Genomic DNA, 17651 nt, shown 5'->3' with positions numbered 1-17651 from the left:
TCGTTCATGATTGTTTTATCATAAATTTCATAATTATTGGTTCATAAAATGTCAAAATTCTGTCTGTAATATCAATATTTCTTTTCACAAATGAATATTGATATATCATTTCCATTTCACATTCTACTGATCGATGTTTTTATTTTACTAGTTTGTAAATGACTAGGTCAAATGCACTATTGATGAAAAAATGAAAACATAAAAACTGATGAAAAATAGCATAAGCTCGAAGAAAATTATCAAAATGATAATAAGTGCGGACATATCATCTTTATACAATACTTTATGTGAGATAGTACGTAAAAAGAATATTGTTATTTGTTAATACATAAGGCGATAAGTTTATATACTGACGGACTTCAAAAAAAGAATGAAGTTGAGTCCTACGGAAACGACATCCTAACATATAGAAAGCGAAATATAGGAAATGCTTAAGGTAAAAACTAAAATCAACACAAATCTTTCATTAATTATAACATGCCTGTAATTGTAATTTTCATTTAAGGCAGTAGAACTCAATTTCCAGTGAACCTGCTTGCGAACAATTCTTGTAACAATTCATACAAATACAATTGGGTTGCATATAATTACATTTAAATGTACACCGGTGTAGGATTCTAACCACTGACCGACTGCTTTACATATAAGCAATTCTAATCTATTCTATGATATTTAAATCATCGGGATAAAACACATTTATGCATTATTTCGGTTTTGCATTATTTACAACGACGAGCGATTGAAGATAAACTTTAACCAATCTCGTACACTGCCATTTTTTCAGCCATACGTATGGTTACTATATGTGTATGAGCAGCTTCGGTTTGAATCAAGAAACTCGGAGCATATCATTAAACCAAAAGAACGACGAAGTATGCATAATCTATAAGGTATATCACATAGATCGTAGATTGTTAAGCATTTTATAAATTAATACCATAATTTCGCTTTATTTTCAGTTGAAATTTCCACCCCTATTGTATCTTACCGGGATTTCGCGATAACCTCCCGCGTGCGCGTTATATCCGGACGTTCCATGACGCTCAACTGCAGCAGCACGGGAAACCCAAGCCCCGCTTATGCGTGGACGTACCCTGGTGGAGGTTCACATGTTGGCCCAAACCTCATATTTACCAGCGTGCAGACCACACTCGCCGGGAATGTTACGTGTACAACCTGGAATACGCTGTCACCTACTGGGGAAATAGCGTTTGTTAAGACCAAGCAAACAACCACGAGTCTCCAAGTTCTATGTAAGTTCAATTTTGAAAAACGTTTATTTTCATTTATATATTCATTTTGTTTCATATATTTTCATTTCATATATTTCATATACTCGATTTAAGTGAAACAAAAATGAATGACTTGAATGCCTTACTCAGATTAATGCTTTATTATTTTGCCAAAAAATAAGCTATAAAGTTTAGGATGATCAATTACAATTTTAAAATCACTTCATTCAAACATGACTGTGCCAACATTAACTTTTGGATGCTTTATAATGGTAACTATCGATTAAATTGACAAAATAATAGTAGTAAGTGTATTCAAACATAAAACATACGTATATACAATTTATTAGAAGCAGGAACAAGTTAAGAAGGTTAATAATGTTGAGTGTATTCCTTAGTCATTTAAGTCTTTTTTCCTTGAATAATTTGTATTAGTACGCAAGTTATTCATTAGTTTATATAATGGAACATTTCGAAAGCTTAAATAAGTCAAAAGCCTAAAATATTATCCAAGTACTTCAATCAGCAACAGGACAAAGTATAATTTCCTTGATTGTGTATGTTAGATTATAGGTAACAGTGTTAACTATTGCCTGTATATTGTATTATTTAAGGAATTCTGCTACGCCCATGATTAATTATATTGACGTAGCCATTAGCCAGTAGATCGCCCCTATGGGGAATTCGCTACGTCAACGCTCAAGGTCACGGGTAAATGTGATTTTTTTGTCTGGCTCGTGTGATTCTCCTTCATTGTTAGATAACCTTTAATGTTTTTGATTCATGTTTCTCAAAAACCTCGGTCGCAATCAATAGTGTTACGAACACTGTGCATGCTCAAGAAGGTAATGACATAGGAACATGTTCCTCATTTGGGCCAGACAGGCATTTATTATTAATTATGTTTATATATCTAAACAACAATATGAAATCAGACATGAATGGCAAAAATACAGGTTTTGTTCCGTATAACTTTGCATAACATTCAGTTATCGATAATTGTTATGTGTACAAACAACTTAAATTGTGAATGCATTTGATATGGTCAGTTGAGTATTTATTTAAATATAGTTAAAGCTCTTACGCAGTTGCTAGTGAAATACAATGTACCATCAAACGGGGTTGGAGAGAAATACATCAACAAGGATCAACTATTTGTTGAAATATTTGACTGGACATATATATTGTATTATTAATATGGAAAAGAGATAAAAAACGTCGCATTATAAATGGAAAAGAAAGCGAGTCAAGTGAGTTCAAGATTGTATCAAGGCAATAAAAAGGCCCCTCTCATTTCAGCATAGTATTAAGATATGCCAATGGTTGTCCGAACTCCAGTCAGAGGTACCTTGGTGACTTAAAGCGTGATGCAGACGTAAATCCACTGTTCTGATATAGAGGTGTTGATATTCATAGAATTGCCTTCCATATGGCAATGCATATTGGGCTTTATGTTAAGGCACCTGCACCAGAAATAAGATGTCAACGAAAAATTGAATTTCATTCCGCCTGTTACCCAAACGCATATATCAGTATGCTATGTGGTGCTTTACACAGTTGTGTCTAAGGAGGGATCATTGAAGTCATTTATATTTCGCACATCAGCCATGTCTTCCTAATAATCTTCTTTATATAAATATACCAGTAAGGGCATACTTCGCATTATACATCACTCATATAGATGTTGATATATCAAGCACACCCATACAAACGTATATTGATTTGATGAGTTTTAGTTGTGTATTGTATTCGAGGAATGCAAATAAAGTATTAAACATTTTGACTGGTCTGTGGAAATTGGAAATGGCTACAATTATTATTTTCCAATTAGCATTACCGTCCGTTTTTTTATATCTACTTATTTGCGGATGTCATCTGTAATGTTCGTCCGGCTCTAGGCCGATGTTAATGGATAACTTGCAGGAGTAAATCATAACATGCACCATTCAAGGTTACCATTTTAATTCCCAGAATTCCTCATCTCATGCAAGGGACGTAACTCATATTGCTTGTCTAACTAAATATAGGATAACATAAGTAGTCCCCCTTACTATGTAAATACACTACATTTCCTCCCCTAATCAAATTTTAAAAAAATACCCTGTTAACTTTTTTGACTAGAACCTTATTTATTTTTTTTTAAAACAAACTTTTAACATTAAATGTTACTTCTCGAACTTTAACTAGATACATGTAAATTGAACAATAAACTGTTCAACTACTTTTCAGTATGACATGATATTTCAAGAATTACTATACATTAACTTGCCACAATATAATGGTACTAATCTCTTAAATATCCATACATAACATAATATCCCTACAAATAATATGTTCCTACATCAATCAACAATTTGTTTCACTTCAAATCCTGACCATATTTGAAATGCCTCACTAAAATCTATATGCAACAGATAACAATTAGCAGTCCCAATAATGTCTTAGCCATTAACACATACTTATTGAAATATAAAATCTATGTTGTATAGCTAAATCAACTGTTAACATTTATACATAATACATTCTTTGAATCCCTAAAAATACCCATATTAATGTCTCATTTGTTACTCGTAATGAAATTTGAGTATTTCTGCGGCTATTTTCGAACTCTCGATGGTCGCGAGTAGGATTCTGCTACTGTTTTTGTTGGTGACTTCACGTCCTCCGTTTCTACAGGATTCTCTATCTGTTCTATTTCTGTCAACTCTGCTTCCTGATTATTCTCTAGATTGGAATTTGATCCCGACTCCACTCTATTTTCATTAAGCACATTTTTCTCCGATTGAACACTTTTATTTTCACTGAAATTATTTTTCACACTTTGATGATTTTTCACGTTATCTAACACATTTTCTACTTCTTTTGATTTTTCAGATTCTCTGCTCTGATCATTAGAATAGAACTTTTTCACATGTGACACATTTCTAGAATATCGCACACCTTCTTTTGACTCTACAATTACATTATTTCCTTGCTTTTCTACTACTGACATTGGATTTGAATTAAACACTGTGGATAACTTATCTTGCTTCTTTTGCTTTACTAACACTAGATCACCTTCTTTTATATCACTTTCTCTAGCATTTCTTCTGTTATCACCATAAATTTTCCCTTTTCCTTTTCTTTCGCTGTCGTGGTCTCTAATTTCATGATCGGAAACTCTGTGGTCCGAAATATCTGGTATTTTCGTGCGAATTTTCCTTTTGAACAGCATTTCGGCGGGTGACATCCCTGTTGTGGAGTGTGGTGTAGATCTATACATCATGAGATATGTCTGAAGTTCTGTTCTCATGTTTTTCTTCTCCACATTCGCAATGCGAAGCCTTTTCATAATGGACTTATTTTGGATTTCCACTTCTCCATTTGCTTGCGGCCAATATGGAGTTGTATTGCGATGTTCAATGTTCAGATCCGTTAGATAGTCGTTCAACTCTTTGCTGTTGAAATCTTTTGCGTTATCTGTCTGTAAAGACACTGGAATTCCATGAACACAGAAAATACTATCTAGACAGTTTATAATCTTCTCCGACGTAGTAGTTTTCATGATGAAAACCTCAATCCATCTGGAATAGTAGTCGACAGTAACTAGTAGATTTTCTCCCGACGGCAGTGGTCCCAGAAAATCAGCACTCAGATTCTCCCATGGCTGGCTTGGTAATTCTCTTCGGCTCATTGGTTCAGGTTTCGTAGTAACTTGACTAGCTACTTGGCACCCATAACATGATTTGCAAAAGTTCTCTATCTCTTTATCTATCCCTGGCCACCATACTTTGGATCTTAATCTTTGTTTCATTAAAACAATGCCCGGATGACCTTCGTGTCCCAAAGATAAAATGTCCTCTCGTAATGTCTTGGGTACAAGGATTCTAGTACCTCGAAGTACTAAATAGCCTAAAGACGCTAATTCATGCTTTATCGGCAAATAGCTCTTGTTTGACAGTTCATGCCATCGACCTGTTCTTAACAGATTTTGAATCTCTTTCAGTTCTTTATCATCCTTTGAGTCTTATTCAATTGTCTTTGTTGACATGGCAATTGGTGTCGCCTCGGTTCTACAAATTTAATGTACTTTTCCGTGTTAAGAAAATCACATTTTCCTTTTGGAACGCTTGTTTCAGGCACTAGACGCGATAGTGCATCTGCAATGTTTGTATGCCCTGGAATATGTCTGACTTTGTATGTGTATGGTTGTAATCGCAACATCCACCTTTCTATTCTAGCACATGGTTTGGAATTTGGAGAAAATATGAACTGCAACGGCTTTTGATCTGTCAGCAGTTCAAATTCGATTCCGATCAAATACATATGTAGCCTCTCACACGCCCAAACAATGGATAGTGCTTCGTTTGCGAATACTTCCGTTCTATACTCGTCAAAGTTCTGCTAACATTTAAAATGACTCTGGATTCACCTTGCCCATTTTCTTGCACCAGAACACAACCTATTCCGACTGGCCCTGCATCACAAATTACTTGAGTCTTATCTTTCTTGTCGAAATACCCAAGCTTCTTCGCATTTGACAACTGTTTTGTTAGTTCTTTGAAACTTTCCTCTTGTTCAGCATCCCATGTGAATGGAAGTCCTTTTCTGGTCAACTTTCGCAAAGGTTCAGCAATAGATGCGAGATTTGGAATAAACCGTCCACTAAAATTGACGAGACCTAGGAAACTCTTCACTTCTGATACAGTTTTTGGTTGCCTAAATTCAAGAACAGCTTTCACCTTACTTTCGTGAAGACCTACTCCATGGGCTGACAAAACCATGCCCATAAAATCTACATGAGTCATTTTGAATTTGCATTTCTCCAGATTCAACGTAAGTCCTTTCTGTTCAAGACGTTCTAACAATGCTTCAAGTCTTGCATTATGCTCATCATCACTTCGTCCATGTAAAATAATATCGTCGAATATACAGTTCACACCTTCTAGACCACTCAATGTTTGTGCAATCACTTTATTGTACATCTCAGGAGCACAGCTGACCCCAAACATAAGTCGTTTGTACCGATACATTCCTTTATGAGTCATGAATGTAGTAATTTCTCGCGATTCTTGGTCCAATTCAATTTGATGGTAGGCCATTTTGATGTCTAGCTTTGAAAATACAGTCGAGTTGTTCAGATCTTGCAAAACTTCTTCTGTTGTTGGAATAGGGTATCTCTCCCTTTTAACTGCTTCGTTGGCTCTTCTCATATCAATACAAAGTCTTATATCATCTTTCTTTGGCACGACAACAATTGGATGTACCCACTTACTTGTTGTGTTTACTTTTTCATTAATGTCCAAATCTTCTAACTCATCTATTTTCTTCTCAAGTTTCTCTCGTAACCCATACGGTACTTTTCTCAATGGCTGTACAACTGGTTCAATGTCATTATCAACTGGAATGTGAAGCTGATAATCTTTTAACTTGCCAATACCATCAAAACACTTTGGAAATTTCTTGCACAGGTCTTGTTTCCTTTCAGCATCAGTCATGACGTTGTTCACCATATTCGGCATATCAATGTGTAAAATGCCTAGCTCTACAGCAGTCGTTTTACCTAGCAATGCCTGTCCATTTTCTTCTACCACAATGAATTCAGCATTTACAGTTTTATTTGACACTGTTACATCAGCAGTGAAACTCCCAGCTACAGTTAAAGGTTTATCATTACCATATGCATACACTTTTTTATTTGTTAAAATGTCTTGCACATCGATACCAGCACTGTTCGTCGTCTTTTACCCCTTTTCCATCAGAAAATAGCTCGAAGCTGCGAAGCCATCTTGTCCACCTGATTCCTAGCATTGTTCGTTCGCCGATTCCAAATGGCGAAATACCTCCGATGTCTTGGAAAATCGGGGTTGTCATCTTGATCAAAACTCAGATAAATGTTTAAAGTTTATCCTCGTCGTCAAATTATGTAATGTTCGTCCGGCTCTAGGCCGATGTTAATGGATAACTTGCAGGAGTAAATCATAACATGCACCATTCAAGGTTACCATTTTAATTCCCAGAATTCCTCATCCTATGCAAGGGACGTAACTCATATTGCTTGTCTAACTAAATATGGGATAACATAAGTAGTCCCCTTTACTATGTTAATACACTACATCATCCATTGTCTTGCAAACATCAGAGTGGTTCATACGTTTGTATAACTTTTTTTCTAAAGGCAGACTATGCCTTATTTTGCAATTTTCTGTTGAAACTGATGTAAACATTCATCCTAGGTTTTTTCGTTGAATGATTCAATTTTGTTAATAATGATAACATGTTTAGATTTCTACCCAGGAACAGAAACAGTACATTTATGAACTATTTTACGTACTTTTCTCTGTCCATACGTTTTGGAATAAGTGTCTTGGCATAAACCATGCTGTTATATATCGGTAATTTTACCTGGCAGCCAGATAACTGTTCATTTTTTTCGCTAGTTTCTCATTAGCCAACGGATGCATTATGGGGTATGCGGTGTTTGTTTGGAAAATCAAAATCGACAGGAACTTGCCCTCTGATGTGTTTAGGATATCTGAGATGTCCACTGTCGTTTAGATTGTGCCATTCTAAGCCTGAGTATGTGAATTGAAGTCGTATTGCCTTACAGTTGATGGTTTTAACGTCGTAAAGCATAACGTAGTTCTATTCCTTGACAGGATCAACCAGTATTGATTATTTGCGTCGGTAGACACTTCGATACCATACATATACTGCATCGCATTACTTTTTCGGTAAATATACACAGAATACTTAACGCTAACAGTTCCAGATAAATCTTTGTGTAATTTTGTAAATCATACCAAAATATTGTGGTAGGGATCAAGTTTGTTAGCATTCATACATCTTTTCCTGAAGTCTGGAATATACATTTTTTAGTTAAATATGTATTAAGTTAGCGATAGTCTCCCACTGCTTTGCACTTAAATTATCTCCAAGCTCCTTCTACTTGTTTGAAATCTTCATTTCTTACACTTTAATTTAATAAACTGCTTGAACAAGTTTGAATTTTGTAGTTGAATATTACTTTACAAACTTCATAGCCAAATCCAGAGGTATTCAGATTTGTCTGCGATTGATGATTATTCTGATATGACAAATTGGACTGGCATTTGATTGTGCGTCAGTTTTTAATTTGATGTGATTGTTTCTTTGTGAAGGCATTTATATTTTACATCTGTAGTTTTACGTAATGGTTTTACAGTATTCTGGGAGAGTGATGAAACAGTCATGAAAATCCGCGAAGGCAGCGATCGCAGTAGGAAGCCCAGCTTTTTTATTTTTTGATCATGATAATAATATGTTATGGTTTTTGAGGATTAATGGCAATTTGTTTCTTTGTTTTGTTCTTTCCCAGTTTGTACATCGGGGCTGTTATTTTTTATCTTTGACAATATCCTCATTATATTTTTCTTAATAACATCTTTTTGTTCTTGTGTTTTCTAGGAGCTATGAACATTAATGGCAAGGTTGTTCTGTTTTACTACTTTGGGTTTTGGAGGTTTGGGATAGAAAATAAAACAAAAAACATCTGTTTTCAAGTATAATGGTGTGAAGCAGAATTAAAGGCAGAGTTTATTACATTACATTTTAAATCCTGACGTTGGTTATTGCCTTTTAATGCATCATGGCTGAGGTAGAGAAATATATATGTATTGATGTTAGGTGGCTATGTGTAAGTAATGTTTGAGGGTGTGGTGAATGTCCTATCTTGTAGTTGAGTACAGTAAAATTATCGAAATAAACTTGAAATACTGAATTATTTATTTCAGTATAATTTATGAACGCATTATGATCACTGTGAAGAACACCTGTAGTTTCTTTCTTTTCAGCGCTGTCATCTTTGAACAATTTTAGTATATGACCCAGTTGAAATTTTAAAATAAATACTGAGTTTAGATCATTTAGCTTTTCAATAGTGTGTTAGATGAGATGATTTGTATCAACCTCTGATTGTATTTGTATTTAGTAGCAGATATTGCATGTGCTTTAAAATTACCTCATGTTGGCATGTTTATTACTTTTAGATTCTGGAATCCGTTCCGTCCATTGAGATCATAATATCTCGTGAGCTTGATCACACTGATCAAAGTTTTGAGTTTGATTTGATTTCTTCAGAGATTCTCTCGCTTCGCTTGATTGTGACGTTTCTTTTTCAAGCAGTGTTAAGCAAATAATTCGGCATCTGTTGACACTTGAATAGCATTCATTGCTTAGGGTGTTATACTCATTGTTATTTATTATGTGAATTTGCAAATGTTATAATTATTTCTATACTCATATTCTGCTACCTGTGGTACATCGGCATACAAAGTATTCAAAATATAATAATACTTACAAGTATATAATATCAGTAGCTCAAACATTTTATAAAAACCTTCTTTGAAATCCGATAAAGACACGTATGCACAATTCCAAGTATGTGTTCTGTGCAGGGCACATTAAGTGTGATTAAGAAACTGATACAATTAAATACTGCAATCGAATATGCATGAAGCTGCGCGGCTTAGAAATGCTAAAATAGTGTAGCAATTGCGTGCTTGATATTCAATATTTGAGGCATGCAATGTTTAAGCAAAATAAAACTCTGCAAGGATAAGCTTATATTATTCCATTATATTAGTTCAATGTATGTTATACCCTTTCTGTAGCTTATTTAAGCGGGCCTCATTTGTTTGTCCGTTCTATTTATTTCTGCCTTGATCCTTGCTTTCATGTCCGAATATTTATACCTCCCATATGTTCTCCTTATATTGTTCACTTTACCAATAAACCTTTTTCTACACTTTAATGGTCTTTTTAGTCGTTATTAAGTCTGGACTTTACAAGGTATGTTTGGGATGATGAAGAAGATGTAAATAGGTCTAAACCACCTAGGGATCTATGTTTGGGTAATTAAAAAAGCTGTCATTCGAGTTGGCCAACGGTTTTTAGGGTTTGGATTATACATATATATATATATATATATATTTATTTATATATATTGATACTCTGTTGTTGTTGTTTTTTAAATCTTGGGCTCTAGCAAGGCTCTTATCAATATCCACCAATTAGATCCTTCTCTAAAATTTCCATCTCCTAATTAGCCATTGTCCCGTATCGCCCTGGTCTATAACTGCGAATTTATATAGCCTTGGTCCAATTTGACTTAATTATGCAGTTAACGTCTACGTCACTTAAATACTACGTGACATCGTTTTTTCCAAGAAATGGAATCAGTGTTTAACTGTATAATCCAATGATTTAAATCTTCTGAATCAAAGTACATTTAATTTTGCCGTGAATTATTTTTTACGAGTATTTTATAGTCCTCATATGTATAATATTTCTCCTTAGTTTTATAATGTAAGTTGAACATTGAGCTAACACTCTTTCTAGTCATGCATATACAGACTTGTTCAGCGTTTGTGCTGTAACATTTGATTCTTACAAGAAATAAAATTGTAAACTTTCTAATTGTAAAACCATTGTATATGCCCCTTATAGCTTCATCTGAAGCACCAACTATACAGGGTTTTTTTAATGTTAATGTATATGCATCTGACAGTTTTGCTACTTGTACATGAAATGTTCTTTACAAGGCTAGTGTAATGTGTACAAACATCCAGATGTAAAAAATATTTTGCATCAATAAAACATCAGTAAGTTACACAGTTATAATGAATACGATATACTGTGCAAATTAATTTTATGAGTTCTGAGATAATCCTTCGTGTCTATTTTGTATTAAAATTATGTGGACTGGTTTATGACACATACTGGCTTTCGCAAACCTGCCCCAGTAAACTTATACTAATTTACCCGTAGATCGGCACCTAAATGAATTATAAATGCAACTTTTATCACTGCTACTATTATACTAGTTGAGGATGGACATACAGCACTATCAACTGCATCGGTACCTTCAACCTACCTCAGTTGGCACCTATGCATTAGTATGTTATCCAACGTTTTTATACCCGTAGATCCTCCTGTTACACCATCATGTACCATCAACGCAACTATAATCTCGACCACCGCAGTACTACTAAATGGAACAGACGGCACTATAATATGTACCAGTTCCGCCATGCCGACTCCGACCACATACACCTGGTCTACTCAGGGCCGTGGAGCAGTGTCTGGAGCTATTTTATCCCTAACCAATGTTCAGCACCCAGCTGACCAAGGTACACACTGACGGTCATAAACACAATGGATCCCACTGGAGAAAACACGGAAACGGGTACCAATACTACTGCGTTTTGGGTGGATGTACAATGTGAGTTGTATATAAATATAAATAAGACAATACCAGGGCTAGCCCACTAAATCGTATTCTTTGTTGATAAAGTATTTATATGACGTCACATATGAAAACTACTTTGCATCTAATTTATTCAATATTTAACTAAAAAATCAAGAAAAACTGAAACGGTTTGTTAAGTTTAGTGTTAATACATTGTTTTTAATGTACAACTATAAATTACCGGCGCAGTCAAATAAACGAACGTTAGAAAATTTATTAGTTCTGACTAAATTGTTCAGAGAAGACATTTGCGTCATTTTCCCCGGGAAAATGTCATATCGTATGACGACGCCGTTATTTTGACGCCATCATATTAAGTTTCAAACAATGTTGACGTTATTACTGACAATGATACGCACGATAATATTACATCATCAGAAATTGTGTTAAGCAGGAAATGGCGACGTCAAACGAAGAAGCGGGGTGCAGAACAGCTATTCAATTCGGTGTACAATCAGGAATTGACACGTAACGCCAGATGAAATCCACAGATCGTTACAAGAATGTTTCAAAAGCACTTGTGTATAAATGGCTTGGTAGATTTAGCGCCGGTAATACGGATAGAACACTTTGTGGGCGGCCGAAGTACAAGGATTGCAGAACAGTGAAATCCGTGCAGGACGTCATTGACGACGTACCGTTCGAGAAGTTGCTGAGATGACCGGTATAAGTAAGTCTACAGCACAGCGCATTCTTATATCGGACTTGAATATGTCACACGTGAGCGCTCGTTGGGTCCCTAGACTACTGACAGTGGAAGAAAATGATGTTCGAGTCAGAGCATCAAGGACGTTCGTTCGAAAAGTTGGAAGAAATCTCGCGAATTATAACAACAGACGAGACATTGGTCCACTACTTTGAACCAGAGAGTAAACAGGCATCAATTGTTTGTGAGCACGCCGACAGCACATCCTAAAAAAGCGAAGGCATTGATGTCGATGGGAAAGGTGATGTGCATCATCATATAGACATGCAGGGTGTCATATTGGTGCATATGGTCAGGCCCGGTTGGTTAATATTAAATTTCTTAAATTTATTGGATAAAAATATAACATAATATAAGATTGTTATTATAATAAAAACGTTTATGATTGAAGTTGATGAAATGTTTAAATGATTAAAAGTTTAAAACTCTTGTGACACTTTTTCGTCAAAATAAAGAAATTGTGTTTTGTCTCATTTCAGACGGTACGCCGAGATCTCATGCATGCGTTACGGAAGTAGTGCCCAGACGTAGTATTCCACCATGACAACGACCCAAGCCATACCGATAGGAATACACAATTAGACATTGATGTGTTAGGGTTCCAGCGAGCAATCTATCCACCATATTCCCCCGATCTTGGGCCATTGGATTTCGCATATTTTCCAAAGTTGAAGACATTTTTCGAGGAACACGATTCAATGATAGAACTGAGATCAGCCATGCGATACGTACCCACTGTGTGACACTGTGTTCATGTTTGATAAGAAGGGTGTTCGGTGTGCACACTTAAACGTATGTCATTTGCTTCCGAAACTTGAGGAAATTAAATACCACCTTTGTCAATCGTATTCGCCAAATATATTAGGTTTATGTGAAACTTTTTTACACGCAGATATCAATGACAATATGCTGCAAGTTAAGAATTACACGTTTGAAAGGAAAGACCGAGAACATAAAAAGGGAGGGGGTATACTTGTTTACGTGAACAATAATATACAGTACCGTAGACGTCTAGATCTCGAGGTAAATGACATTGAATCGATTTGGCTTGAAATTAATGGTCTATATTGCAAATCGTTCTTAATCAATTTCATTTATCGACCTCCGAACTCCCAACAAAAATGGATTGACTTATATGATAAGCAGTTAGAAATAGCTGATAGTTCTAATATTGGGTTTCATTTAATTGGAGATTTTAATATCAATTATTCGCCGGAAAGTGGCAAATATAACAACACTAAATGGGCAGATCTTACCACGAAGTATGGCTTGGAACAATTAATCAAATCACCAACAAGAATTTCAAAAAATAACTCTACTATAATAGATCATTTATATACGAATATGAGTAATCATGTAACTGAATGGTGTGTGTCTCACTTATCACTAAGTGACCACTTTCCCGTTTGTTTCACACATTCTATTACAGACAAATTACCAAAATTGGCCCCTAATAGCCATACAGTTATACAATATAGATCTTTTAAGAAATTTGAAAAAGAAGCTTTTCAGGCAGAATTGATGTTTTCAGGACTGGATGAAATAGACTCATTGTCAAATTCCAATGATGCACTGAAAAGATTTTATGAAATTCTAAATGGCATTTTATCTAAACATGCCCCAGTCAAAGATAAACGTGTGAAACGCGAGAATCAGCCTGATTGGTTTACTGAGGAAATTATATCTATAATAAATCACAGGGATAAATGCCGAAAAACTGGCAACATAGACCAGTATAAAATACTTAGAAATAAAGTAACTTCTATGATAAAGAAAAGTAAAAAGAATTTTTTCAACAATGCAATAAAAGACAATAAAAATCCGACATATTTATGGAAAAATCTAAAAGATATTTCACATTTGAATCAATCAACTGTGACAGCATTACCTCATAAAATGACATTTAATAAATTTCCGGTTGAAGATCCGTCAAATATTGTAAACGAATTAAACAGTCATTTTGTAAGCATTTCAAACATTATAAATAAAACAAAGTTTTTGAATACAAATTTTAGAAACTTAAAACATATTCTAGATACAAAACTAGGTACACATAGGTTTGAGATTAAACATATTACCCCTTATGAAGTCCTTACTATTATTGATAAATTAAATGTTGGAAAGGCCACAGGCATAGATGGAGTAGGCCCCAAAATTTTGAAGCAATGTGGTGATACTATTACACCTTGTATAGCATCAATTATCAACAGTAGTATAGCGCATGGAGTTTTCCCTGATAAACTGAAAGAAGCACGAGTAATACCAATTTTCAAGTCGGGCAACAAAGAGGACCCCAATAATTACCGCCCCATTTCAATACTCCCAACTATATCAAAAATCTTTGAAAGGCATATAGCGACACAGGTACAGTTGTACTTTGAGAAAACCGATGTCATACACAAAACACAATCTGGATTTAGAAAACACCATTCATGTAACACTGCTCTATTTGCCATATTTTCATTCTGTTTCAGAGGGCCATATCGAAAATAAGATTCTGTAGTTTTGTACATGATCTTAATATGTCACCTTCTTAAAATAAAGATATTATTATTATTATTATACAAACATTCAAGCGCACATTAGACCGTGACTGGTTCATGAACGGTTATGAGAACTGGGTAAGACGCCACCATACGTGTATCGCACATCAGGGTGAATACTTAAAAAGGCATAATATGTGACATTATTATGACGTATACCGCCACAATTATGACGAGCCGATTTTGTGTACATGGTATTATTAAATGGTTTGTAGAATATTTATTTATTGTTTCCTTGTAGTGTTATTTCGTGTGTATTTGCACAACATGATGAATAAAACGTCAGATAACTTTGTCTTCTATTAGTTCATTAGCGTTTTGGAAATAAGGAACGTCTACGATTTAATGGGGAGCCCTCGTATATATGTATTTCTTACAATATCTAGTTTTATTCTAAGTAATTATTATTCAACATATATCTTATTACTATTACATCTTCGAGTGAGACTAGCACAATCAATGAAATGTGTTAGATTGTTATATAAATATATATGCACAATGTCGAACTGTCAGTTTCATACAAAGCAGATACGATGTACTAACCATATGTTTACTCCTGTAGTTGGACCTAAAGTGCAAGTTCCTCATACTTATAACATTTTGGAGGGCGCTGCTTTAAGCTACCCATGCTTGTTTATTCCTGGGAACCCTTCTAAGACATCCATTGTCTGGACGTCGTCATTCGACCATAGACAATGGAATAGCCAGATTGTAAGTATCAGCTCTGTGCTGAGATCTGACGACGGCATGTACACGTGTACCGCGACAAACAAGATGACGCCTACTGGATCTCCCGTCCAGATTGGAATTCACAGCGGAACTACGCACATTAATGTGCAGTGTATGTAAATGTTATCGTTTGTTGTAAACTTAAGATAAAAATTAGTGATCATAAACAATTTCTTGTTCGTCTTTGTTCGTAAACAGTTGCTTGTTAACATTTGAGCGACACAATCTTTTCACCGTATCTACATCTTTGTCTTACATTATAACTAAGGTAATTGACATGTCGTGAACATTGTTAACTATCTACTACCTGTTGTCGTATTTTTGTCCGTCCGTTTGTCCGTAAACTCGTGCGTCTTTTCGGCTTTCTGTCAAAACTAAAAAGTAATAAGGGATTGTATTGAAACTTAAAACAAAGATACGCGTAATATGCGCAAATGCAGTGCGGAATACCCTTTCTCCTAGCTCCAGTCATGGCTGAATATTTTCCCCTTTTGCTATTAAAGTTTTGATTAACGAGGCCCCGGCTCTCTGGACAATTTAAATGAACTTTATTCCTACCGTCAACAATTACTGCATTATATCTCCTAGCACTAAAACCGTAAAATATGAGTATATGTTGTATAGTTATCTATCTATTTCAATTGCCATTTTAAACAGTGAAAATACAGCAGCCGTATAATCATGATACTGCTCTTCAAAAAAAACGTATTAGCATAGTACATGTGTTAAGAGTTTTCTGTCACAAACTGGTGTAAATTTAATATTTTGTGGAATATAAAATTGCTATTCAGTAACATATATTTAACGAACGTATGTTATTTTCCTAAAAACAGATTTTGAATGTATTCAATTGCTGATTTGTGTCTATATACAAAAAGCACTAAAGCAAGTGATTAATTAAGGCGTCATTTCCGAAATGGATATGCCGGAAAATGTAAAATCCGGCGTGTGAAATCTAAAGGCAATTTCTATACACATGGAGATAATCAAAATCAAAAGAGACATATACTTAAAGAAGTATTACAATGGGACACTTTTCGTAAGACCTTTATCATGTCTTGTTCGATGTTGCTTTGCGGTGTCAATACAGACTTAAATATGAATATATTTTTAAAAGTTTGTGAGTTTAATTTTTTCACTTTTATCAAATTTCCTGCCAAAATATTTAAATTACGAAACGTCTTTATTAAGGTTAAATACATTTTATAAAACAAGGCATTTTCTTTATTTTCCATTAAATTGATTTATATCTTATTTTATGTTTATTTTAAAACATTCACTTATCAAACAAACAAAAAAGGTGTGCTGGAAACTATTATTATTATATATACTTTATGATATAAAGAAAATAATGAAAGAACAGAAACATTTACATAATTACCTGGACCCGTTATGATTCAAAAGTATTACATTAAAAATATGGTATAAACTCGCTATGTTAACCTCTGATATCACGATTTTCGGTTATGTCTAACTTTTTCACCGGTCCCGATTTTTAAAAACATATAATTATGAGAGTTTATTAAGAAAACTAAAGTAGTCTTTGATTGTTTTGCAAAAAGTACACCAAGCTGAACTGGTAAACTTGTTTGGACTCTTGTCTTGAGACCCTGAACAGGGAAAAGTTTAAAAGTTTCGACTATGGTGCTTGCCCTGTAATTTTCATTGTATTATTGTTAATATTCTGTATTCTTGAAAACAATTATGAGTCTCAAATAATAACAAATGGTTGTTTTGCTTTTAAAACAACTTGCACATAATTATGCTGCATGTAATTAGTAGCTTTGATAACATAATAATTTACACATATATACAATTAATTCCATACCGTGCAAAAATAGTCTAAGTTGTTGTGTGTTTTTTCAAAGTTGAGAATTATTTTGAAGTTTTCATTATGCATAATGTCACGGTTTATACATTAATACCGCGTCTGACATAATTTTAACCATATATAATGATAATACAGTTCATTATGTACAGAAAGAAGGGGGGATTTTATATTTGGAACTCTTTCTTTTAAATATTTTGGTCTGCTTTTTATAATGCCGTTTAATTGAAATAATAACTTTTTTTATTTTATTTTGAACCGCTGTTCCCTTTTCAACTTTGAAATAGCCACAACTTAGTGCAAAACAAAACGATTTAGTTTGCTATACATAACATGGAGGAAGGGT

The 17651-nt window shown here is 34.5% G+C and overlaps 1 protein-coding gene across 1 annotated transcript in view; it reads left to right on the top strand.

Moving 5' to 3' along the window:
* LOC128235821 (hemicentin-1-like) overlaps window positions 1-17651 on the top strand; it is a 51497-nt gene that overhangs the window by 16911 nt on the left and 16935 nt on the right. Inside the window, exons 6-8 of the mRNA XM_052950614.1 lie at window positions 960-1253; window positions 11177-11380; window positions 15311-15589. Coding sequence (XP_052806574.1) covers window positions 960-1253; window positions 11177-11380; window positions 15311-15589 — 777 coding nt within the window. The remainder of the gene's footprint in view (window positions 1-959; window positions 1254-11176; window positions 11381-15310; window positions 15590-17651) is intronic.

This window comes from Mya arenaria, chromosome 5, assembly GCF_026914265.1.
Source record: "Mya arenaria isolate MELC-2E11 chromosome 5, ASM2691426v1".
NCBI classification, from domain to species: domain Eukaryota; kingdom Metazoa; phylum Mollusca; class Bivalvia; order Myida; family Myidae; genus Mya; species Mya arenaria.
Note: the sequence above shows the minus strand (reverse complement) of the source record. Positions and strands in the feature narration are given on the sequence as shown.